The sequence below is a fragment of the Anser brachyrhynchus genome (genome assembly GCF_964034855.1).
Source record: "Anser brachyrhynchus genome assembly, chromosome: 1".
NCBI lineage: Eukaryota > Metazoa > Chordata > Aves > Anseriformes > Anatidae > Anser > Anser brachyrhynchus.
The window spans coordinates 21,530,679-21,557,714 of NC_137694.1; the positions used below are offsets into that span (position 1 = coordinate 21,530,679).

The 27,036-nt window shown below is 38.2% G+C and overlaps 1 protein-coding gene across 3 annotated transcripts in view; it reads right to left on the bottom strand.

Moving 5' to 3' along the window:
* Positions 1–1,563: 1,563 nt before the first annotated feature.
* IL17REL (interleukin 17 receptor E like) overlaps positions 1,564–27,036 on the bottom strand; it is a 65,240-nt gene continuing 39,767 nt past the window's right edge. For 2 of the 3 annotated variants that reach the window (XM_080574878.1, XM_080574880.1), the window contains 14 exons: positions 24,106–24,215; positions 22,518–22,632; positions 20,908–20,952; positions 19,946–20,085; positions 19,711–19,782; positions 17,006–17,060; positions 15,084–15,247; positions 12,703–12,750; positions 11,405–11,462; positions 10,890–11,035; positions 8,347–8,406; positions 7,220–7,277; positions 4,975–5,029; positions 4,009–4,785 (listed from right to left, as the gene is read on the bottom strand). In XM_080574878.1, the coding sequence (XP_080431004.1) occupies positions 4,731–4,785; positions 4,975–5,029; positions 7,220–7,277; positions 8,347–8,406; positions 10,890–11,035; positions 11,405–11,462; positions 12,703–12,750; positions 15,084–15,247; positions 17,006–17,060; positions 19,711–19,782; positions 19,946–20,085; positions 20,908–20,952; positions 22,518–22,632; positions 24,106–24,215 (1,181 nt within the window). In that variant the 3' untranslated portion in view covers positions 4,009–4,730. The other variant, XM_080574879.1, reaches the window with a different exon arrangement.

Sequence of the window (27,036 nt, forward strand, 5' to 3'; positions counted from 1 at the left end):
ACAGCTACTCACTAAGATGTGGTAATTCAAGCATGCTGCTCAACTCTAACTTGCTACCAAGGAAATGTATCCAGAAATGCAAACAAAAGACATCCAGAATACTGCAGCAGGATCAGTCTGGTTTCCTACACCAGACTCAGTGTGGGTATGGCAAGTGAAAATAAATTCCTAATTAGTGGAGGAAAACTGCTTTAATTTATGTGGTATCTTTAAATGATAGTTTCAAGTTTGTGCAATGCACTAGACATTACTGACAGTCTTTTGAAAAGATTACTACAGAGCATCCATCATCCCTTTTGCTATACCTCAATGATATTCTGATATATGCCAATATCTTGGAAGAACTGGGACATTGATGCTCTGTGATAATTGTAAGGATGTCCATATGAAATGGAAACCAAATAACTGTGAATTTTCTCAAAACAGGGTGATCCAACTGGACCCACAATCAGCAAGAAGAGAATTTCCTTCTCTTGCACTACAGGAGGCACTACAGGATTAGTCAAGTCTACAGGCACTCACATAGGAGATTTGGGGATTTGGCTATTGTTACAGTATGTTGAGTTGTGCATTGGTCAATATTGCAAAACTATTGCATAGTTTGGGTGAGAAAAAGAAAACATTTCACATTTCAGTGTTCAGCTGAATGAAATGAATACTTTTAGGGCTGGAAAATATTCTCATACCTGATTCTTTCAGGACTGGCCTACCAATGTTGAAAATGTTTTGTGAAAAAGTTTAAAAAAAAATTAAATGTATTTTTGAATCTGTAGCACCAGAAGTGCACTAGTGTCTGGTAGCTTACTAATGCAGAAGACTTCCCTAGAAAAAGCACTATCAGAGTGCAACTCCTTCCAGGCCACTACATGCATAGCGCAGTCCAGTTTGAAGGAGGTGGCTTCAGGTGGAGCCAGAATTTTGTAATCAGGAGAGACAATGTTTACCTGAAGCGGTGTATTAGAAACAGAATTCTTGAGGTTCATGTTGGGAGTCAATCAGAAGAGCTACCAGCAATTTTCTCACTATACAAATACAAACAGGCAGATCTGAGCCAAAGTATGGAAATACAGGTAGGGATTATTTGCAAACATTGCTATAGGCAGGAATGTCTTAACGGTAAGCATTTAGGATAAGCTGTCTAGGCTCCCTCTAAAACAAGTGTCTAAGCAGAATATACTGTCTAAGTGAAATAAACTTGGGAAGTACCTATCACTGCAGTGGCTATCATGGGAGTCTGGACTACTACCTATCAGTGAACTATTACGCTTCAGACATTTAAGTGGTATGTCTGCTACCTTCACCATTCGAGCTTTACTGTAAAGCAGCACCAAAATGATCAGGATCCAGTCCCGTTCCGTGTGGCATTACCATCACTGCAGCCAACAAGGGAAGATTTAACCATCTGATTTAGCATCTGTACAGCCACAACAGGATCTTAAAATTGAAAGCATCCAGCAACCTCCAGTACAGATATTGTTACTTCAGGACCTTATATGAACTTGTCATTGGAGGTAGTGCTTTGTCTTAGATACACTTTGGTTTTCAGATCCTACCACAGCTATACAATGTTGATTCATTTTCAGTCTGAGGACATAGACAAAAACATGTGGTGTTTTTACTTCAGCTGGGAAGCTGAGGTCCACCACAACCACTCTCTCACTCCCTCTGCTCAAAGCGAAAGGGGGAGAAAATACAATGAAAAGGGAACAAGGGTTGAGATAAGGGCAGGGAGATCACTCAACAATTATAATCACAGGCAAAACAGATTCAGCACAGGGAGATTAATGCAATTTATTACGTATTTCTAACAAGCTAGAGGAGTGAGAAACTGAAAGCAAATTAAAAACACCTGCCCCCCATCCTTCTTCCACCTCCTCCTCCTCAGTTGTGCAGGGGAACATGGATATGGGGGCTGTGGTCACTACTGCTGCTTGTCCTTCACGGTCACTTCCTGCTCCAGCATGGGGTCCGTACCATGGGATGCTGTCCTTCCTGAACTGATCCTGTGTGGGCTTCCCACAGACAGCAGCTCCCCCCAGACCCCCTGCTCCTGCGTGGGCTCCTCTCCACGGGCTGCAGCTCTGGCCCGGGGCCTGCTCCTGCGGGGGCTCTCCATGGGCCGCAGCCTCCTCCAGGCCACATCCACCTGCTCCACTGGGGCTCCTCCACGGGCTGCAGCGTGGAGATCTGCTCCGTGTGGGACCCGTGGGCTGCAGGGGGACAGCCTGCTCCACCAGGGGCCTCTCCACAGGCCGCAGGGGAACTTCTGCTGCGTGCCTGGAGCACCTCCTGCCCTCCTTCTGCACTGACCTGGGGGTCTGCAGGGCTGGTTCTCACTCTTCTCTCCCAGCTGCTGTTGCCCAGCAGTTTTTTGTTTGTTTTGTTTTGTTTTGTTCTTTCTTTTTTTCCTTTTCTTAAATCTGCTCTCACAGAGGCACAAACATCACTTATTGTCTCGGCTCTGGCCAGCAGCAGGTCCCTTTTGGAGCTGGCTGGAACTGGCCCTTATCTGACATGGGGCAGCTTCTGGACTCTTCTCATAGAGGCCACCCCTGCAGTCCCCCACCCCCACTACCAAACCCTTGCCACGTAAATCAACCCTTCCTACAGAAAATACTTTTCCACTGGATGAAAGTGAGGAGAGTAATGTTACAATGATCTCTCTGTTTAATATGTTGTTTCTGGCTGCAATTGGAAGGGTATTAAAGGAAAAGCAGATGTCTGACTAGATTGGTGCTTCTGTTTCACAGCCAAAGCAAGTAACCAAATGCTTTAGAAGTGATGCCTTCCCGCCTCTGCGTTTGGAGTTGTGGCACTGAATGGAATAAGAATATATCTAGAAGGTATGCACTGTGGACAATTAAGTTTTAATATCAAAGGAGCCAAGCACCATTTGGCCTCTTGAGGGCCCCTCAAAAAACTTGTGCTTCAATATAGCAGATACATCTCTTATACCATTTGTAAGTCTTCTGTAAATTGTTCTTTTAAAGTCTTGAAAGAAAAAACACATTCGGGTAGAAAATATTTTTTATTGATCAGCTTCTTCTTCCAGACCCTTGCTCCCCACCCATCTTCCTGATCCCACATGAGCAATTCCACATGGTTTCAGGATTTGTTATTAATCATCTTTTAATTGACTTTATTTCCTTGTTACACAACAGGAAGTAAGTATGCTTGACAGGAGTATTCATTGAAATAAAGCCCAAATGTTTGATAATCAGTACAGTGTGTAATATTATTCTCAACTGTTAAGTATAAATACTGATATAATGGGGAAAAAAAAATACTTCAGTTACTTCCACCAAACTGTTTCCTTCTAGGTAGGCTGGATTTTCACATGACAGTTTTAAATAGCTATCAAACCAAAGACATGTACCTCCTCAGAAAAATGGGAAAGTCATCTCCAATTCAAATACAAATGCAAACACAGAAAGCAGTTAGATATATTTAAGGACTACGGTCTGTCATGGTGAGGTCATTTGAATGGCATCAGAAAACATAGGAAATTACAAAGAAAGACAATGTAACAAAGATGAGAAAACTTCCTCTATTCTTCATTTCCCAAAAACTTTTTGCTTATGGTTTAAAAAGGGAAGTTACAAATAAGAACATCAGAAATTCTTGTTCCATAGGTACATGAGGTACTGTGAAAGTATTTACTTGTAGTATATTATATCAAAAACATCAATTCCAAAGGCAAATGTGAACCTGATTCTCTAACTACATGATCTAAGGGTTCTCTAACTACATGATCTAAGACACAGTTTGTTTTGAAATAATGGGAAATGAAGAATCATAATCCAGCTTCTTTTGGACATATTAAAATAGGCCTAACTTGCTAAATTCTTCACCCATTGGAATAATCCCACAGTAATTTGGAGAATTTAAGGTGAGAGATACCAGTTTGCAAGTTACACCAAAATACAACTCGATGTTGCAGAGCCACTAAGGATATTGAAAGTGTGTTGTTAACTTCAATGCAAGGAATGCATACTCTTCATTCTGGGGGAGAAACAGAAGAGGTGAGATTTTTTTTTTCTTTTCTCAGAACTGTGAGAGATTTCATTGCATTCTTATACAGTTGCAGTTAATAGTAAACCGAACCATTTACCTGTACCTTGAGATATAGGTAAATATGACTTGACTGTCACACTCAAGTCATTTTGAACAAATGAACAAAAATGAGATGGTTCGTTATGAATGATATCTTCTGGCAAGGCAAAAGGCAAAGACTGCCTCAAATCAAAGATGGTAACATCTTTTCAACCACATGATTTGCATAACTTCTGCAGGACTGCATCTTTTTCTCATCTTCAAACAAGGGTTTTTCAGAGCATCTCCACTCTTTATGGAGCTCTAGGTTGCTCTTACTGTTGCCTCCCAAAGGACCTTCTTAAAGAAAAAGTTTTTGAAAATCTCAGGGTCCTGCCAAAATCATACATCCATTGACTGCATTAATTACTGATTTTTATTTTTTTTTTACAGCGTAAGAAAAAAATGCCCTTGTTTTGCAAAGGGCTATGAGAATGAAAAGACACAGTGGAACAGCTGAGCAGATGTATACAATGAGTGAGAGCACAGAGGGGACCGTGATCTCCCTGCAAATGCCAGGGAAAAAGTAGGAAACAGGTGCTAATAATATGGAAGTCATGCTCAGCAAATCTGAGATTGTTCCAGGGTTCTTGAAGGTTGTATCATTGCTTTATAAACTTCTTACTTCCAATGGTTATTTATCTCCTTTTGTCCTCAGTCTTTGGCAGCAAGGTTGTTACTTCTGATGCCAGGCTATATACAGAGAGAGCAAGAGCAAGGGGACAAGAAGAGGGGACAGACAGGAACCTGATATTCCTGACAGTAAGTATAAAATTAACTTTGACATTGTTTCTGTTTTTTAGCAAGAATGTTTTCAGGATTAACAACTCTGTCAACTACTAAGAGTTTTTAAACAATGCATTAAAGAGAATGGCTGAATACCTATGTGTCATGGCCTTTGCGGGGCTTCCATTACCATATGTCTGTCCACGAAAACCTAAAGAAACAAGTTCAAATGTAAGTTGCCATTGTGTTTTCCATATGGTTCGTATATTTATTTTCACATTAATTGATTCAGGTTATTTTTTTAAATTAGAATATACATGTTTCTTCTTAAATAGTTGAACTAATGTCTCAGAATATTTGGCTACATTAAACAGAAGCCAGAAAAGTGGACAGAAGAAAAAAACACTGAAAAGGAAAGCAAAGCTTTGCCTTTTGTTTTTGGTTTTGAATAACAAAATGCATGTTAATAATATCACTGCTCTTTCAGGCACACTGACACTGCATGGTACCTTTAATATAATGTAGTAATGCTGTCGATTTCTATTTCACAAAAAATGTATATAGTAAATATTTTCACTATGTCATTATAAGATTATTTCTCATTTACTTTGACATTTTGTATAATCCAAATCGTCACAAATTATGGACAGATCCCATGTTTAATATTCCCTTTGCCCTTATGTGGATTCTTAGCCCTTATGTGGTGCCCTTATGTGGTTTCTCTTAGCATCTTACATTCAAAGATAAATAGCATCCCAGTGTAAGAATTATACCTTAGATGAAATAGTCTTTAAGAAACTTTCATCATCTTTTGATTTTGCAAAGCTAATGCTTGAGAATTATTTTTTATAGAAAATAAACATTTGAGAATTCAAAACTCTTAGTAGTAATGCTGTTGCATTCAAAATCTTACACACGACAAAACAAGCAGTTTTGACTCCCAATGAGCTATTAAGAGCACAAGAATTACATAAATGAGTTGAACCCACCCAGTTTAGTGTCCCATCACTGACACTGGCCTGCTCCACCTGTCTCAGAGGGAAGTTTCAATAACCCCCTCCTGATCAGATAGCAGAGGTGGAATCATCCACCTGCTAATGTGGATGGCATTATCCCAAAAATATGAATTTTGGCAGAAGCCATGAAGCATGCTGTATGTATCCTTCATACAACAGAGTGATCACATATTACAGTTCTGATGGTCTTGATATGCACAGTTCATCTTTTTTTTCCACTGTATCTCTTTTCACAGTACCTCCACAAATTCTTGATCAGAACAGAAACTAGGATGACAAATTCCACATTTTAATCAAATAACATCCAAAAAGTTCTTTACTCAGTTTTCAGTGTTCCACCATTTTCATTTAATACACAGACCTGTTCTCTCCTACTATAAGGCAGAGGGGAATTCCCAGACTGCCATCTCTGGAGCCTTCTGTTATTTTAGATGCTTTTGTCATACCCTTCGCATTTGTTAAAAGGAAACTATGAATAAGGAAAATGCATCCAGATTACATGAATCACAACACTCAGTATTTAATTGATTCACCTTGAGTGGGCTTGTTATGAGTTTGTGAGTACAGAAGAAAACTGAACTAGCAGTATGCCAGTGCTTGCAGAGATCTACAGTTAGACTACAAATTCAAGCCCCCTTCTTTTATCAGAAAATATGTCACAGAAATTGCTGTGTTTACAATGAACTGGGAGAGACAGTGTTTGCTTGGGTGGGTTTGGGGAGGTTTTTTTGGCAATGAGAAGGCTCAATCTGAGCCTTCTCTCAGCTTGACTCTTTTTAGACTTTTTAATTCTAATCAATCTAATCTTGTGCTCTTCACTATAAACCACAGAGGCTTTTACTCCAAATTCACTAGCTTTTATACTGCCATGCTGTCAGGATTTGGAGATTCAGAATCCTCTGGCACCGTCAGCATATCTGAGTGCACCTCAAATCATAGTAATATCCTCACAGTGCTTCAGTGGAGGGAACTTCCACCATCCCATTTGCAGGGGTGGAGGATTAACAGTAGTATGCTGCAATCACTACAGTGACAGAACTGTGTGCCTACTTGCCAAGGATTGTTTTTAACCAGTTACCTCATGTACTGACAGCAAGGTAAAATAGGTGTGGTATGCAGAACTTGGCACAGGCTGGAAAATTCAATCAAGAAGCAGAGAAAACAGACAGCCACACAAGTTGCCCATGCGGTAGCTAATTAAAAACTACTTTAGGTATGAGTACATTGCCTATAAAGGAAGCTGAGCATATCTAGTTCACATGTAGACATCTACATAGAGTCAGAGGAATCCCATCTCAGTTTCCCAATGAAAGTGTGCTTCACCTGAGATGCTCTCTTCCGTACAATCAAGACCTAATTTTTCTTTTGTTATCATTAATACTTACCACAGTGGATATCACAGATCTGCAGTGGAACTGAATAATCTACATCTGTCCTCCAGCCCTTGTAAAAGAAAGAATTGAGTCTTATTCCACTTTCAGCAGTACTGTTACTAAATACTTCTGTTGACATAAATAATAAAGCATTGCTTTGTTAGTCTACTCAACAGATTGCACTTTTAATCTGTTTTTAAATAAATGCATATGGAGACTGTGGTCTAGTGAGACGCAATCACTTTTAGGTTTCCAGAGGATAAAGCTAATCAGATTTTTTTTTGTGGAGAATTATATTCTAACAATGTATTATTTACACAATAAACAATTTATACTGAAAGTATCAATTTCATCACCGAATCTGACTTTTCACCAGGGAAAGAAAAATAACTCTCCTTGCCAAGAAGGCTTTTTCCAATCTCACTTTCATCTTGTCCCTTTCTTCCTAACAGCAAAAAGTGAAACTGGCAAAGGCCTTCCAGGGCAGCTGCTGGAGCCTCATAGCTCTGGCTGCCAGTCGCTCTTGTCTGGTGCCTGTCGAGAACATTAACTCCAGAGAGGAGTAAAACTATCAGCTTCATGCTCATTTTCTATTAACGTTTTCTTAAAGAAGTTCAGCTGCAGTAGTGTGCATAAATGTCAGAAATTTGCTCTGCTTTGCTTTCAGAAGTGCTAATTCTAGCGTACTTGTACTTACTGTACTGTTAGCTAACTGCCTAACCTTTTCAGCTAATGTCAATTTTTGAAAGATTTATCTATGATTTACTTGGATCTTTTAGCTAACTATTACAAAGGAACCTATAAAGACCAGATTAGCAATTTCCTGTTGATATTCCTTTATCTGACACAAAGTGGAAAGATTGTGGAGAGCACCTTCTCTGTTAATTAATATCATCTCAACAAGAGGTGGTGGCAGCACATCAAGCCATAAATAATGCTCTTTGCCAACTCCAGTTGCACAGTAATCAGATCTGGCTCGGAGGAGGAAGCTGTGGGAGTGCCTGCCGGTTTTTTGTTTGTTTGCTTACTTGCTTGTTGTTTTTTTTGTTTGTTTGTGTATTTTTTTTTTGGGGGGGGGGAGGGATTAATGATGACTTGTTTATTTTGTACATAGTACTTGGCAAAATCAAGACTCATACCTGAATGCAAATTGTCGACCCACACATTTCCTGTGACATAGTGATTGATACAGAACCACCCTAATGAGAAATAAATAAATAAGTTATTTTTCACACCTTGGGACAAAGAAAATGTACTGTCTTTCCACCTCTCTGGTTCCTTTGCCAATAATGGTACATGTTCTACTATGCTGGAAAATTAATAAAGTATACATTCATTATGGAAGGTTACTGATTTCCAGAAATACCTCTAGCTCTCTATAACCATCAGCAGTTGGTGTCATTTTGCCAAGCACAATTTGGACAGCACAGGAAGAGAGCTGATGTTCCTGCATTTTGTGAAGTATATAACATTAAAACAGAGGACAGCCTCCCTGCCAAGCCTGCTGACACCAGGCTAGTCACTGAACATCTTCACTTCTATCCCCTGGTGTATGTGAGTTGAAGGAATGACCCTTTCTTTGCAGTTCTTTTGGGTTTCCCATCATATTGTATGCCAAGAACAAGTTCAGCCTTAGGGTAAAATTGTCCTAAATGACTGTTCTGACACTTAACATTTGATTGTTTATGGTTTGTCCTTAAGACAGTGTTAGTTTGTCCACTAATAGCTTTGCATCCTACACTGTTTTCTTTAGTGTGGCAAACTCCTAAAATAATTTAGGGTAAATTAGGTGAATGTGTTCTTACTCAACAACAACTGAACAGGGATTACTAGAAGGAACATCGGTTTCTGGGAACACAGAGCTAAATCATGATGAAAATTTTGTGTATATTGCTCACAGTGGTGAGACAGGAACTGTACGTAATTTACGTTGGTTCCCATAGTGTCAGAGTAGCTGAGGAAATCACAGCTTTGTACCAGAGGGGAGGAAAAAGCATTTCTAAATGCAGCATTGCCCTTCATGAAAGACACAGTGTAACACCTGGCTCTGACTTATCAGTGCTCTACCATTACCTTTCTTACTTTGCAATTCACACAGGGAACCTTTAAAACTGAAAGTCTAAATTCCACAGATTTTATTTGAAATAAGCCATCCGAAAGGAAGTGCCACTGGTAAGTGTTCACTGAACATAGTGTTTGACAACTCTGGTAGTGTACAGATCTCCGTCTCTGCCAGTAATACAGCACTTCCCCAGATATCGTGCCCTATTAGAAGAGACTCTTGATAGCTCCACCTGTGTTCTCAACTCTCAAATCTCTTGGCAGAGCAGTTACCACTTCAGCACATCCTCAGCTTGTGCAACAAAACTCAGAGTTGGAAATCTCTGCTTTTAACAGCTGGTCTGTTATACTCGGAACCAGAGATGTAATAAAAACCTAAACTGATTCATTAGAAAATAAATTCAGTGTCCACCCCTTTGAGTTTAGGAAGTCCTAATTCATAGTTGCCTGCTTTTCAACTACCCTTTGGTATGTGCACCGTGCACACTGAAAGGATCAGAGGTACTTCAAAAATCAGTTGCAGCTTGTACCTGCAGATAATGACAAAGTACAGCTAGAATATATCCTAAAGAGGACAGGTGTAGGAGCTACAGCATGCTTGTGTCTTCTACAGCACAGCCCCATGAAGAGAAGTCAATGGACACAACCATGAATAACAGTAGAAATCATAAGATCGAGATTTCTCAACTTTCTCAAAATCTGGCATGTGACATCTCATACACTTGGTAAGTGGGGCAATGGCAGGAGCACACCTTTGGGGGTGGACATAAGACTACTGAGAAGCTGGCAGTTGAAACAGCGGGGTGTCTACTAGCTCCTACAAACTATTTTGTTAATATTCTCCTAATAGAAAAATAATGCTATGAGCACTCTTGCTTTTTGACCCCGCTTTCCAGATGTACCTCCCAACAGATCACAGGTACGGCCAACAAGGTAACTGGTACACAGGCCTGAAGGGCAAGGGCCAGCCACAGTGCTGCACTGAAAACATATGGGATACATGCTTATTTGCAGGAGAGGAATGAGGCTCCCATTTCATGACAAACTGCTGCCTGAAATAGCAGTCTCACCCTCCAACAATCTTTTCCCTCTCTCCCTTCCTTTTGCTGGAAGAAGCAGTTGCGTACTCACACAGTCAGCTGGCTCATAAAGTTAATTTGGCTGAAAACTCACCTTTTTCTGTGTTGAGATTTTTTTGGCAGCCATGAGATTTAGAGTGGTTCAAGATCATTGTGGAAGTATGCCTCAAGTCTTCAATTTCATGATGTGAGATTTGAGAAGTCAGCTGTATCAGTGACCCATATATGAAAAGCTAATAGTTCATATATCCATAATACAAATAGTACACCACCAAAACGGTGTTAAAAGAATAAGAAGGTTCCACTCAATAGTCACTTTCTTTGATGTGACTTATTTGACTTCAGCATCCTTATTTATATCTTGCACAAAGTGAGGTCAGAATTAGAACTACATGCTTTAAATGTTCTGGTAATTGTTCCAATAAGTACATGCATGTGTTTATCAATGTTTTCAAGCTGCCGAGCAATAAATGGAGTAATAAACAAATGCAGTTAGATTTCATAAAAAGTATCACAGTCTTGAAGAAATAATATATACAAACCGCAGAGACTGAATGGTACATCCCAAGAGAGTCACATGAGGCCAGCTGCGTCTTGTTACACACAAGCACTGAGAAGTGTGCCTTGGTTTGGGACGTGAAGAAAACTTGTATCTGATCTGCAACTGCAGCAGTTCTCATTTTCCAAGCTGATATTAGGGGGAAAATACTTATTTTTAGATGTACAAGGACCATATTTTGTATTTCAAAATGGTGTATTTAAAACAAAACCTTTTTAATTAGTTGATAATTAATGAGAAAGTAACTATTCTCATTACTTTTCTCATTACTTTTTCATTATTATTCTCTCATTACTTCTTCATACTGATAAACACTTAACCTACTGGGAAGTTTATACATAAAAACAACAAGCTGTCAAATCTCTTTGCTATAATTTGTAAGCTACAATGATGTGAATACATTTCTAAAGTGAAAAGTTACTTACTGGAGAAGGCAAGTGAGTGATTTTTATTATTTTTTTTTTAATTTAATGATATGCAGTAAAAAAATGTGTTTACCTGGAAATTCTCCATGAGCGAATGGACATTTAACCCAAGAGCCTTGCTTGGTCGTAAACTGAAACCAGAGAAATCTGTTAGGAAAACTGATTTTTAAATTTCAGTCTGTGGCTACGGATTCAAGTAGAGATAATCAATGCATTCCAGAAAGGCGCAGAAAAAGAATTCACAGCTTTCCTGCTTTATAGTATCTTCCAACACTTGATTTAAATTAGGTCCACAATTCTTCAGATATTTACACACACACTAAATTTTACAGAAACATTGACTTATATGTAGCCTAAAAGAAAATAATAATATGCCTTTATTAATCTTACGTAGCATTTTTTCTCACCAGGAATAATAAACAGTACTCCAGCAAATGTAGTGTATTGATCATTTTTATTGTTGAATATTCAGTACGGGAAATACTCCACATTAAGTTTAATGCATGCTTCAGAGTTTGCATCTACAACCTTTTCTTAAGCGGTGAACATGGAGGGCACAATCTGACCCGTGTCCTATCATTGCTGCTGCACTTCCAAAGAACCTCCTTGTACTGCGTCTGCTGGGATGGAGTTAACTTTCCCTGCAGCAGCCCAAACAGTGCTGTGCTCTGCACCTGTAGCTAGAACAGCCCTGGTATCACTCCAGTGTTGTGTCTATTGCTGAGCAGTGCTGGCAACATCAGGACTCCCTCCAAACGCCTCAGAGCCAGCAGGCTGGGGGTGGGCAAGAGGTGGGGAGGGGACATCACCAGGGCAGCTGACCTAAACCAACCAAAGGGATATTCCACACCATATGGTGTCACGCTCAGCAGTAAAAGGTGGGAAGGGGAAAGGAAAAGGGGAGGTTCTCGTTATGAAGAAGTCTGTCCTCCCAAACAACCACTCCATGTATCGAGGCCCTGCTTCCCAGGATGTGGCCAAACATCGCTCGCTGATGGGAAATAGAGATATTTTTTTTCTGTGTGCTTCTGTGCAGCCTTGTCTTGTTTTCTTCCTCTTCCTTTTCCCTTTAATTAAATTATCTTAACCTCAAACCATGAGCTTTTTTTTCTCTTGCCAGCATACTTTTTTTCTCCCCATCTGGTTCTGAGGAGGGGGAATAAGAGAGTGGTTGTGGTAGAGTTCAGCTGCCCAGCTGGGTAAAACCACCACACTCTTATTAATTTAATCTTTCACATTTCTTTCATTCTTACTTCCTATTCATCAGAGCTATGAAACAAAACATTAATCCTAAAGAATATCAGCAATTCATTTTTTACAGCTGACAGACAGAGGACAGGAAAGATGTCTTGTACAAATAAATCACTTTACCTTCATGCAAAGTCTCGGGTGAGTGTCCACACGAGAATATTTAACCTGCTTGAAAAGACAGCACTTGTCATTAGCTAGTTTCATTGGCTAGTTTCAGAAAATTAATTACCCCAAATTTTCTTGGTTTTATTACTGAGAAAGGAACTGGTTTATTTGCTTTATAAACATCTTAGTAAGTTACTCACATAAAATACTAAGAAACTGCTACTTTGGGTTACTGAATAATTATCTTCTTTTTATCTGTAATGTAGCATTTTTATAATCAGCCTGACCCTTTAGAGTTTAATTAATTGATTTTGTGGTGACTCATGTACAAAATTCTGGTTACACAGTTGTCTCCTTCCAGTCCCTTTTTTACCACTCATCAACAGCACTGCAGAACATTTAAACACATACTCAAAATTGTTGTTGAATGAAGACTTCCACCTTAAGTTTAGAAAATTCTCAATTTTCAGTATCCCTATTCAAGGAAAAACTTAAATTAGACCAAATTTTAGAAACCTAAAAAAATGTTGCATTCTTGATTAACAATTGTTTACCTCCCCAAAGGCTTCACCATAAAAAGCCTTGTCTCTTATAAAACATTAGTACCTATGTAAGTGATGTTACTATAACAAACAGCATTGCTCAAGTGACTGAGCACAATGGATCCAACACACAAAACATAGTATCATGACCAAAGTAACACCTCTTTCATGTAACTTTTTTGAGGACAACACAAGGGACGTCCTTAGGCTTATCTACAGTAGGTTCACAGAAGATATTTCCATGAGAGTCCATTCAGAACTGGAGACAGAATTGCCATTGGTAAAGCCCCACCCTCATTAGAGAGAAGAGTCACATAGCATTTGGGCCTAAGTGCATAGTTGCAGAGTGTGTGGCATTGTGTGGATTTACTGGGGAAGCTGGCACTATTTGAGGAATCTCTGCAATTGTCTCCAGCGCAGTACACAAATGTTCTTCAAGGTTTACAGTATAAGAAATGGACTAAATGTAATGTGTGATTCTGTAATACCAAACTTTTTGCAATGGAATAGAAAAATTCATCCCCTCCAATAATATTAGTTCAGCCATTAAAAGCAATAAGTACAGGAAAACACTCATTGTCTGTAATAAACCAACCTTGGACTGTGTTCTGAGTAATAGATATGACCATTACCAGCCAAACCTCATTATAGGCTTATTTTTCCTTTTTTTTTTTTTTTTTTTTTCTCCTGCAATCAATGAGCTGTGCTTGTTGTCAGCAGATGATGAATCCCACAGGGACCACTCACATGTGTAAAATTAAATATATTTGGTTTTGCAAGATCAAAGCTTTGTTGAAACACATAATATGGTGAATCTGAACAATCACTGAACACTTGGCCAAGAGTTCCTAATCAAAAAAGCATTGAAAAGTTTTGAGTCAACTCCCCCAGATCATTTCATCAGAATAAGACTCATAAAGTTTCGAAAATTAAGAATTTGATTGGTTTGCTTTTTGAATTGTTGCCTAAAGTTTACTAGCTCCTCTCAGCAATCAAGAAAGCCTGAAACTTACTTTTCAGGATGAAAGCTGGAATTCTATCCAACTTCATAAATCCAATACATTCAGTATCGTGAGATTTATGGTTGAAGTATATAGAAGTTCAAGATAATTGCATTTAAAGTTCTTTTCAACTTTAGAATATAAATGCTGGAAGAACTGAGCAATGCCCACAATTTCAAGACATCGAACCCAGGCTGAGGCAGGCACTTCAAAGAGATCTTAATAGAGTATAAAACTACCATGACCTATCAAGGTACCATTAGCTCTCCAGTAAGATCTAAGGAGATTTAGATTCATCTCACTTATATTTTAGATGTCTAAATGTTAAAATATCCAATCCAATCACAATAGACCCTTGTCATAGTCAGTGAAGAGAAATGGGTACCTTCAGAGATGCATCCCTCTGAACTTTTTTATATACCCATCATCAGATGAGACGAGTTGTCCTTTGAATATGTCTGCTTCACTTGCTTACTTTAAAGGGAATCTGAGATGAATAGTTCAGACTTGAACACCTATCTTTTAGACAGCAAAGTCAGGGAAGATGAATCATGTCTTTACTATAAATGAAAAGCAGACCCTATTGACCCCAAAGAATTTAGTAAACATTACTAGCTTTACAGTCATCTCCACATTTTATTTGTAAGTAGTGAGTCAGCCATTATTGAGTTTTCTGAATAAATTATGTGGTTAGAGTACAAGAACAGACTGTGGCTATGAATAGTTTCAAGTATCAAAGAAGAAGAGAGGAATTTGCAACTGCTCTTACTCCAAAGTCTAGCTGTTCATATTATGCATTGATTTGGTCATGGCCTTCACTCTCAGTGGTTGAATATATCTGCATAGCTCTTACCTTCTCAGGAAAATGTTTGGAAGAGTTTTGTATATCTTCACAGTGGTCATTAGACTTCGTTAATCTGCATAGGTTAACCATGACAAGCACAGGACAGGCTGGTTCCCAAGCTAGGGTTTGTGTTGCTGGATTATAAACAATATTATCCCATAGCACCTTTGTATCTGTGAGAAAAAGTAGAAACATTATTCAAAATGTCTAAAAATGAATAAAAACCTTTCCTAAAATTAGTACCTATGTATGTGCTTAAAACTAAACCCATTGCTATTCTGTTCCCTTGTCATTTATACCAATCAGCAGTGTTTCATGCTGTGACGGTGTAAAACAGTAATTCATCCCACCAAAGTGTTCGCATTTACTGTACAGATAATCTCATCAACCTGAGAGCTTAGCCTGACCAGTCTCCTACTATGATGACAGATAGGCATCACCAGGGAATGATGCTTTAGATCTTAAGTAGGTCACATAACCTCCTGGAATTGCATTCCTTGACTATCAATCATAGAAGGAGTATAATGCGAGTACATTTCTAGCCAAGGACCTTCAGTATATGGTAGATTCAAATGAATTCATATGCTAATGATTGGAGGTTCTGGAACTGGAGGCTCAGGCTCCATGAGCGTTCTGAAGAACTTACATGCACATAACACAATGAATATGTAAGCTATAGACAGAGCATGAGTGTTCCTGTAAGTGCTCTCTATTGCATAGTGTCCTTTCCCTTTTTATTTAGTCAAACTGCACTCCATTGCTGCAAAGGGATGGTAGTGTCACAGTCACTACATTCTGCCACAACAAAATAAAACAAAAGTGAAGCCTGGGTTAACTAAAGAGGAAATTGCTTCCATTCTAACACAAATGTATTGGTCCTGCAAGAACGTGAAAGCATTGCAGTGGATCCCTATGCAGTTTAATGGAGTTTGGAGGTAGTGCTGGAGGTTGATGTTTGTAATTGCTCTCATAGGTTGTTTTTTGTTTTTTTTTAATCAAATACTAAAATCCCTTACTGGACTTCTCATCATCTGGAACAAAAATATAATTGTACTTATGCTGGACTAAACAAAATAAAACTATTTTTCAGGATGTACTTTGTTTATCTCTTTGGTAGAATTTCTGGTAAAGACCTATACAGTATGAGAATTTCATTTTCAGCTGTCATCTCAGACCAAAATCTGACTTTGTTGGAACAATTTATGCAAATAATTTCCCATTATGTATAGGAAGTTCCATATGCAGTTAACTGTCATCTTTCTCAATTTCCATTAGCTTCCCTTTCTCAATTCCCAGTAATCTTCCATTTATTACTGGTTTCCTGTTTGATAACAAAATGTGTTTAAAAACCTGTTTTCACCTTCATTCATTTCTTGTTCTTGCTGTTAATGAGCTAACTTGAGATATCTATTGTAATAAATAAGTAGGCACGCTGATTTTATTGCCTGGTTATCTACTCTCCTATGTGTTATAACTGACACCAGAGAAGAAATTTTTAAAAATACTCCTCCTTCTGTATCAGCACAAGAGCAAGACATTTTGAGATTTTTTTTTTGACAGGGAAAAAAAAAAGAGCGTCTTATTCTTCATCTCTCCTGTCTCTCCTTTAAGCTAGGTGTCAGAAACCTTCTTCAAATCTTTCTTCAAAGCCCTCTCCTCACGTCAGCATTCCTTCTGACCAGTTTGCATGTGACTTCAGAAAATGTGGGAAATGACTAGAAAGTTACTTAGTGTTTATATTGGCATGAATTTTGTGAACAATTTGTTCTGAAAGTAAGTTATTTCTTCTACCCACAATATAACAAACCAATGTGATGATTTCCTTGCGGTGTTGCAATGCCTGTTTTTCACCTTAGATGAATTTCAAATTGTGACATATTACTAGAACTGCTGAAAAACACTGAGATAAAGAGTAATCACAAAATACTTGCCATTTTCAAAGGGACAAAGTTGTATCCTTCTTGCATCTGGAACTGCCAACCAACCCTATAACCCAAAAAGTTGCCATTAACTAGAAATTTTCAGGAACACCAGTTTTTAACATTTCAGAAAGAATGTGACAGAACAAACATCCCACCAAAGACACATACGCTATGTTTATTAGTTTGGGGAAGCATTTTTTTAAAGTATATTTTGCACTAGATATCTATTTTATTGTTCATCATCATGGGGATTGGAGCTGATAAACTAAGGTGATTTCTTCTACCCCTATATTCCTACTATTTCTAAGTCATATATTTTAGCTCAATTTCATTTAGAAAGTCTCACAGTTTGATTTTCATTGTTTCTTACAGTGTCATTATATTCTAGGGGTAACCAAAAACATTAGAGAATCATAATACAAGATCTCGTGGCTTTTGTTATGGTTAAGAATGTATCCTTAAAATCTGAGGACTAATACTAAACCCAGTCCTGCAAGTATCTATGCATGTCTGTTACTATAACCTAATTATTTAGATTCATGTGCAAATATTTTTATTACTCACAGTCCCCATCTGTTTTTTCAGCAATCATGTTGTGGGATTTTCTATATATATGGTAGGAGAAATAATATCTTTCTAGTGATCTCCTACCTTTCAGAGTGAAATAAAAAAAAAAAAAAACACTAGGTTTGGAAGAGACCTCCTGGTTCAACTTGCATATTTCGCATATTAAGGTATATGATATTAGGTGCCTAAAATGTATACATCTGAATGTGAATTAAATGCCCAAATTCTTATTACAGTGGCCATATGAAGATGTAGACAATGCAGCCAGTGGAGTCTACAGTGCTATCCAGCTCACCTCAAAATAGGCAAATACACTTGGTTCACTGAGTAACTTTATAGGCTCCACTGATTGCATTAGCCAGACTAGCATTGACTAAAGAGTTTGGACATCTAATACAAATGTAGATATCTACATCTGGACATCTACATTTATTGTCTTAATCCAGAAACTAAAACTTACCCCAAAATTCACAGAGAAACTAGGTCACATAGTATTTTTGTATCTTATCAAGGTCATTTTAAATTGGTTTGGTGACTTTTCATTTATTTTTCTGAAAGATAATCTAGAACCTTGCTTATCAGATTATCAGAAAAAAATCTGCATATATCCTGAATATATTCAAGGAATGAAGGTTATCATCCTTCATTCTTGTGGCAAGAATCCCTTCATCTTGAAAAAATCTGTTCTTATAAGTGACCGTTCTGATGAATGTTTAGTCAACAAATATATTTTCTCTTTTCCTGTGTTTTACCATGGTAATGAAAACATGTTCATAGAATAATAGAATGGCATGGGCTGGAAGGAACCTACCTTAAAGATCATCCAGTTCTAACAACCCTCCTGCCATGGGCCGGGATGCCACCCACCAGATCATGTTGCCCAGGGCCCCATCCACCCTGGCCTTGAACTCTTCCAGGGTTGCTGCATCCACAACCTCTCTGGGAAACCTGTTCCAGTGCCTCCCCACCCTATGAGTGAAGAATTTCCTCCTAACTTCTAATCTAAATCTCTCTTTTAGTTTAAACCCATTCCTCCTTGTCCTGTCATTATCTGCCTGTGTAAAAAATCATTCTTCATCTTTTTTATATGCCCCCTTTAAATACTGAAAAGTTGCAAGGAGGTCTCCCTGAAACCTTCTCTTCTCCTTACACAGCACCTTACACATGTTCTTTGATGTTACACGTGTTTGTTCTGCTTTTTCAGACTTTCAATTCCCCAACCAGTCTAGATTTTTATATACGTCTTCCATTTTTGCTAATCATTCTTGAACACAGATGCAAGAATTGCCTACATTATTCCATAGAAAGCCTTACCTTTACTTTTGTGTCATCTTAGAATAATCTAGCCCAGTAGACCTTTATTCAAATTTACATCTGTAAGCATGTTCATTTAAATCATCGTATGATGAACTATTACACCTAGATGTTTTTCCTCCACAGTTAGTTCTAAATTAGGACTCGCAATTCACAAGAATTGTTTTATCAGAGCAAGTACATGAACTTGCACTTCATACCATTATACTTCATCCTCCTTTAGTTATTTCATATATGAAGATCTCTAGTCTCTTGATTCTCTTCAATTTTGATTACACCACTCAAATGCGTTTTCAGCAAATCTCATTAACACATTCCCACCTTCTGTGCCCATGTGATCACCCAAAACATTTATATAAGACCTAAGTGTGATCGTTAAATAACCTTTCTACTAGCACTGCCCTATTCAACAGAAGTAGTTGAATTAGCCCTCTAATGAGGTATTATCTACCATACAAATCTTGTTGTAAGCCCCAGCTTCCTCAGTTCATCTTTTAGTTTCTCATATGAAAATACATCAAATGCTCTGCTGAAATTCAGATAAAAATTGCTGTCTTTTCATCACTTATAAAAATCAGTCAAATTAGCCTTACACAATACTTTCCATAAGTTAATGTAAATTGTATTCATTTTTCCTTTTATCTCCATGTTTTAATTAGTGTTTTCTGAAAAATCTCTTCTGCATTTACATAACTATAAGGTCAGACGAGCCTTAGTCAAAAATATAGCTCTAGAGCCTTTTCCTACAGATTTTTCCTCCTTTTTTTAGCACAAATCCCAGATAAAATTTATTTAATTAGAAACACAAGTACATATAAAATCCAGACTGTTACCTCAATGCAAAGACAAGGAAGTAGCTGAGAATATTTCAGAGAAACCGATTTTAAAGTGTCCTTCCCTTTTATCTGAAATGAAAAAGATGGTCATGAATCCAGGACAGTAAATAACTTTCAATAAAGTTAAATAAATACATAGAAGGTTATTTCCTATATGTATGATCTCAATGAGCATTCCTACCTACAATTCTCACACCAGTTCAAGGAAGGAATGCTTCAAGCTTTAACTCACCACAGCAAATTGTCCCACATCTTCACAAGTAAACCATTTGTGACACAAACGAACATAATAATCTTGATCTCGAAGAAAGTTGGATACATTCACTGATATGATTTTCCTTGCCCTTTCTACATTATAATCTAACTTTCCAGCTGAAAAAGAAAAGTCAAAGATGGAATTACTACACCTGCTTCTTTATTACTTTATATATTTCTGACTTCATTATTGCTTTACAAAAGATACAGAATGAATCTTCTATCTTGATGGGGATGAAACTCAACATTTATAGATTCTTACCTAAGATATTTGAATTCATTCTTTTTGTATCCTGTTATTCCTAGAGGTCATTTTATTTTATAATATATAATAATTTTCAAGAGAAAAACTTTCAATATTACTAATTTTTAATTAACATTGTCAATACTGAGAAGCCAGGACATCTACTGATTGCACTTCAACTTCAGTACATGAATATTATGTAGATCATGTACAAATACTTGAAACAGACACACTAATACCACTTCAAAAGCTGATTATCCTAAGGCTACAATCTTGTTTCTTTGAAAATATGTGCAATTATGTCAGATAAATACAATTTCTTTTTTTGTATCTTATTATTATTCACAGGTACATCAAAATTAGGATAGCATTTTTGCAAATTAATCTTAATCTGATTATGAAATCTGTCTATAGACAAAATATGAAACTAGTAATACAAAGTGCATGATAAGGACAAAAACCTATTTCCAAAAGCTTAAGTATTAAATAGATTGTAAATATCTTACCTGCTATCTAGCATTTCCAAGTCAATACAGAGAAACACTGGATATTTCCAGGATTTTAACTATCCAATATATAAGTAGCAAAAGATGTAAATCATCTTTTTTTTCTGCTTATTCAGCTATGAAAACATATCATTATATAGGTCACCAGAAATATCTCACAGCTTCAAGTTATATAAAAGATCAGCTCACCCAAACAAGCTGGAATATATTTTCCCACATCACTGTTTTTGCAATCTGTAAAATAGAAGCCAGAAGTTTCTTCAGTGCTGCTTTATTGATACAGATGTGTAATTAAGGCTGCCAAATTATCCAATATCTTACCAACAGTAAACCTATCTCATACACCCCTTTTTAAAGACAGATTTACATCAATTTCCAGACAAATCGTGCATGGGCAGGGGGGCAGTGCAAAAGTACCTTTACCATACACACTGATTACACCTTAACGAGCATTAAGGAGCTATTTCACCAGTGTGGGGTTTCTACTGTAAAACCTCATCAGCAGTTTAATGTGGCAAACTAGGATATAACACTGCACTTCTTTACCCAGTACCTAATAATAATATAAGTAATAATTCCAGTTATTCTTTCCTTGAAAGTCACTCCAATTGTTTACCAGACTCATTCCTCTGCTATAAACAACTGTGTATTTTTATTATTCTGAATTCTCCAGGCTTGCAAAGAATTACTGTATTTAGTTCCTAGGGAGCTTGCCAGAAGTAGAGGCTAGCCAACATTTTCAGAACTAATATCTAATATTTGTATATCTGAAATTTAAATCTTGATTTTAAAAACTAAATGAGTTCATAAAGTGCTCTTAACTCAGAGCACTATTTTGCTTTCGTTTCCCCACACTGCCATTTCCCTGAGGAAATATTTTCCTGTGTTTTCATTTGTTTGTTCCTCCTTGTAAAGTGGCTTAAAACTAGGATTTATAAAGCCTTATTTTTCTCCCTTCATTCACAAAGTACGTATCTACTTCAATAGTGAATTATGGGTTTATCGAGAAAATGGAAGGACTTCTTGAGCAGCCATAACAAGCCTGATACTGTGTGCAAGGGATGATCCTGTACCAAGGGCCATGAGCAAGAGCAGCCCACATACAGGCTGTGGTGATGGGAAGGAAGGACAATTATGGGCAGTGGACCAGGCAAGGGGTCTCGCTTCATTTTTTGCACCACCACTTTCCTGCACCAGCCACACTGGTCGTACCACAGTGCCGAATCTACTTTTATATGGTAGGCACTGTGCGCCAAAAAAAAAAAAAAAAAAAAAAGGACCAGTGCTATCTTATCTTACCCACTTACATTAAAACAGGTGATAGAACAGCTAGCTAATAAACATAAAAAGTTATTTCTTTACACTTTCTTATTAAGTTTTCCTCAATCTCTGAAACCACATGGGGCCTAACAGAAGACAGCCTATGTGCAGAGATTATGCAGGGCTGAACCTGCAGGCAGAGAAAGACCACATGTCAATCACAAGATAGCAAACTGGGACAAATGCATAGTGTAGTTTAACATCTACTTTGAGATATAAACTCTAGTCTCTGATTTTTATAGCAAGTCAGACATCTACATGCACTAAATAAATTATCAAAATATAGAATAAAATTGATGCCGGCATACATAATGTAGTACCATTTAGATCAGCCTATCCCAGAAAGTGAGTTGGCTTTGCATTTGGGTTTAGGGTGGGTTTTTTATTTGTTTGTTTGTTTTGTTTGTGTTATTGTCTTTTTTTTTCTCTCTTTGAAAAGATGTTTCTTGAAAAACATCTGTTTAAAGATGGTTTCCTACCTTCAACATAGTATTCTTGACTCATCTTGACGTCACAGTAATTTGGTACTGTTTTCATGGTCACATAGATGTGCTGTGCTACACTGACTTCAAAGCAATTGAATTGTACCTGCACCTGTTTAAAACATTTATAAAGTCAGGTTTGTGTGTGAACTCCATACTACATGAAAAGCACTAGTTATTAGAATTAAGCGAGCAATATTCTTTATTTAAACTGATTTATATTTACAATGAGCATTAAGCATCCTCAGATATTGTAGCATTAAGAATGTAAAAGGAGCAGATGACATTAAATTAAAGGATTTCAAAAAGAATCATTACTTCTTATCTTCTTCACCTCCAGAAATCCAAATATCTACAAACTATCAAATAATCCTAAAAGAAATACAGGTGCCCAATGTTCAATGAACTTCAAAAGGATAAAAGGTCTTTTGTACTACCAGAAGTCCTAGTTTTGCAAGCATTTTACAAGCACAAACACTTGCAGAACAGGAAAAAGAAAAAAAAATGTCTGCTTAAACATTTAACGGCAACTTAGCAACTTCAGCAAATTTATTCATTCCAGTAAGTTTCTGAGACAGAAAGTATTTTAGGAGGCAAAAGTTGAGGTCCAATTACAGTAGGTCATTCCCTCACTGATAACGGTAACTACTACATTCCATATTGGTTTTCACCTGGATATACTCCTATTTGGTACAAATGCCTTTAGAAGGTAACATTAAGTCACATTTATATTCATTCAACTGAAACTAAGAAAATGTTACTAAATATGTTTGTTGAACCATGCCTATAAAACTTACCGTACTCTGAAAGCTACCAATTGTTCATTGTCAGCCCTGCACTGTCTATAAGGACTTTTGATCATCAAGTGATACAGAGTGTAAAACGCAACTGGAGTTTGGGAGAACTTTGTTTCGCACATGTGATCAATATAACGTTACAGATCACATGAAGTAACACATTTTGTATGGGATTAATAACAGTTATCCACCACTAATTGAAAACAAAAATTCTCATATTTTAAAGAGTGGGTCAAGCATGGCTTTTTTTTTTTCTTTTTCAGTTGCAAATTTTAACAACAAAGACTTCTGCGTTTAGTTTAGCACAAAATTGTACTCTGGTTTTGCAATTATTATCATGAGTTTAGGACAGATGTGCACAAGTGCTTAGGCACTTGGCTGTCTTCTAGATATGTAAAGTCCATTGACATGGCTGGACCAAACTAAATCTGTATGCACTTAATGGTCCCTGTGGAATTGTGCTTCCTAGCAATCGGAGGTACAAAGCTTCCCCACAATTTGGTAGTCACAAAAAGAAAGCTAACAAGATAGATGTGAAAACTAGGCTTTGCAGAAGCAGCTTCTCTTGATAAAAGGAAAGTGGAAGAAGTGTGAAAATAGTAGAAAATCAAATGTCTGGTTATAAAAGGACATTTTGTCATGGAGTATCATTTGACAGTGATGAAGAGTATATTTCATTGCAGTTTTCCACAAAGTCAATCAGAGAATAAAGAGAAATACAACATTTTTTTTCCAAAGGCTCATAAACATTTACATGAAAAACAACCCCCCCAAAAAAAGGAGTCTACCTTCTTTCCATTAAGCATCTTGCTTTTTTTCCTGGCAAATCTCACATTTGTGCACTGAGATTGCTGTGTGTCCAGTGAAAGAGAACATATTTCCAGCCCACGAATATTTTCTGAAATGAGTTAAGAATAGATTACAAAAACGTAATTTGAGCAACTTTAACAAAAACAAAACAACAGCAAAAAAATACAGCGTATCTTAAACTTTCCAAGTGAAAGGCACATGTATTTTACCTCTGTAAAAAAAGAGGGACATTATATATAACACACAAATGAAGGTGGGAGCAAGGATTAAAGATTGCTATAAATTAAAGCTTTAATTATGCAAACTCTCATGCAAATGATTAAGCGTGAATCACACCAGGAAATATCTAAATGGTAACGTACTAAGCACATGAATGGCAGGATGTTAGTAAAAATAAACTACGCCAAAACATTTCAGTGCTTTTATTTTATTTTGGTGCAGAATTATAGAATCATAGACTCATAGAATATCCCAAGTTGGAAGGGACCCATAAGGATCATCAAGCCCAACTCCTGGCACCGCACAGGTCTGCCCAAAAGTTTAGACCATGTGACTGAGTGCACAGTCCAATCTCTTCTTAAATTCAGACAGGCTTGGTGCAGTGACTACTTCACTGGGGAGCCTGTTCCAGTGTGCAACCACCCTCTCGGTGAAGAACCTCTTCCTGATGTCCAGCCTAAACTTCCCCTGCCTCAGCTTAACACCGTTCCTGCAAGTCCTATCACTGGTGTTTACGGAGAATAGGTCACCTGCCCCTCCACTCCCCCACGCGAGGAAGTTGTAGACTGCGATGAGGTCCCCCCTCAGCCTCCTCTTCTCCAGGCTGAACAGGCCCAGAATGACTTGGGTTGGAAGAGACCTTAAAGACCATCTAATTTCAACCACCCTGCCATGGGCAGGGACACCTCCCACCAGACCAGGTTGCTCAAAGCCCCATCCAACCTGGCCCTGAACACTTCCAGGGGTGGGGCATCCACAGCTTCTCTGGGCAGCCTGTGCCAGTGCCTCACCACCACCATGGTAAAGAATTTCTTCCAAATAGCTAATCTAAATCCCCCCTCTTTTAGTTTAAAGCCATTATCCCTTGTCCTATCACTACACTCCCTGACAAAGATTCCCTCTCAAGCTTTCCTATAGGCCCCCTTTCGGTACTGGAAGAACACTATAAGGTCTCCCCAGAGGCTTTTCTTCTCCAGGCTGAATAACCCTAACTCCCTCAGCCTGTCTTCATAGGAGAGGTGCTCCAGCCCCTTGATCATCTTTGTGGCACTTCTCTAGACTCGTTCTAATATGTCCATGTCCTTCTTATATTGGGGGTCCCAGAGCAGAATGCAGTTAGGTTGGGTCTCATGACAGCAGAGTAGAGGGGGAGAATCACCTCATTCAAGCTGCTGGCCATGCTTCTATTGATTCAGATCAAGATATGGTTGGCTTTCTGGGCTGCAAGCACACATTGCTGGCTCATGTTGAGATTCCCATCGACCAAAACTGCCAGGTCCTTCTCCTCAGGGCTTCTCTCAATACATTTTCCACCCAGCCTGCGTTTGTGTTTGGCATTGTCCTAACCCAGACCAGTGTAAGACCTTGCACTTGGCCTTGTTGCACTCCATGAGGTTTGCACAGGCCTGTCAGACCTCTCAGGCCTGTCATGGTCCCTCTGGATGATATCCCTTCTCTCCAGCACTATCGACCACACCACACAGCTTGGTGTCATTGGCCACATTGCTGAGGATGCACTCAATCCTACTGTCCATGTCACTAACAAAGATGTTAAAGAGCACCAGTCCCAATACTGACCCCTGAGGAGCACCACTGATCTCCACCTGGACACTGACACATTCACCACAACTCTCTGAGTGCAACCATCCAGCCAATTCCTTACCCACTGAGGTCCATCCACCAAAACCATGTCTCTGCAATTTAGAGACAAGGATATCATGGGGGACAGTGCCAAATGCTTTGCACAAGTCCAGGCAGATGATATCAGTTGCTCTTCCCCTGTCACCAATGCTGTAACCCTGTCATAGAAGGCCACCAGATTTTTCGGGCATGATCTGTCTTTAATGAAGCCATGTTGGCTGTCACCAGTCACTTTCTTATTTTCCATGTGCCTTAGCATAGTTTCCAGGAGGATCTGCTTTGTGATCTTTCCAGGCACAGAGGTGAGATTGATTGTCCTCTAGCTTCCCATGTCTTCCTTTTTTCTGTTTTTAAAAATGGGGTTATGTTTCCCCTCTTCCAGTCAGTAGGAGCTTCATCAGACTGCCACAACTTCTCAAATATGATGGACAGTGGCTTAGCAACTTCATCCACCAGTTCACTTCAGGACCCATGGATGCATCTCACCAGGTCCCATGAACTTGTGCACCTGATCTTCTTCTACAGTGGGCAGTTCTTCATTCTCTCATTCCATTGCCTTCTGGGACTTGGGCTATGTGACTGGAGCTCTTATTGGTTAAGACTGAGGCAAAAAAGTCACTGAGTACCTCAACCTTCTCCATATCCCAGGTAAATAGGTTTCCCATTTCCTTACAATTCCCTCCTGGAGAGGGAACTGTAACTTTCAGAAGCAAAAACTGTTTCTTCTGTTGCAGCAGATGGAACTTGTGTTTGTATATGTGTGTAGATGTTTGCATGTGAGAGAGCAAGAAATAACAGCAGTATTCTTGGGGCACTGGTAGAGGACAAGTATAGTACGTTAGAAGTAAAAAATTAGTTGCATTGAATTCATCTCAGTTCTCATTCCCTTGAGAAATTCAGGGGCTTTACCCTGGTTTATAGTTAAACGGTTCCACAAAAAATCTTTCTGACACAACTACATGAAAACACCTTGGACACAAGTATTACACTGTGGAACAAAATTTGGCTGAACAGCTATAAGCAAAAAGTAAACAAGAACGATTCAGTAG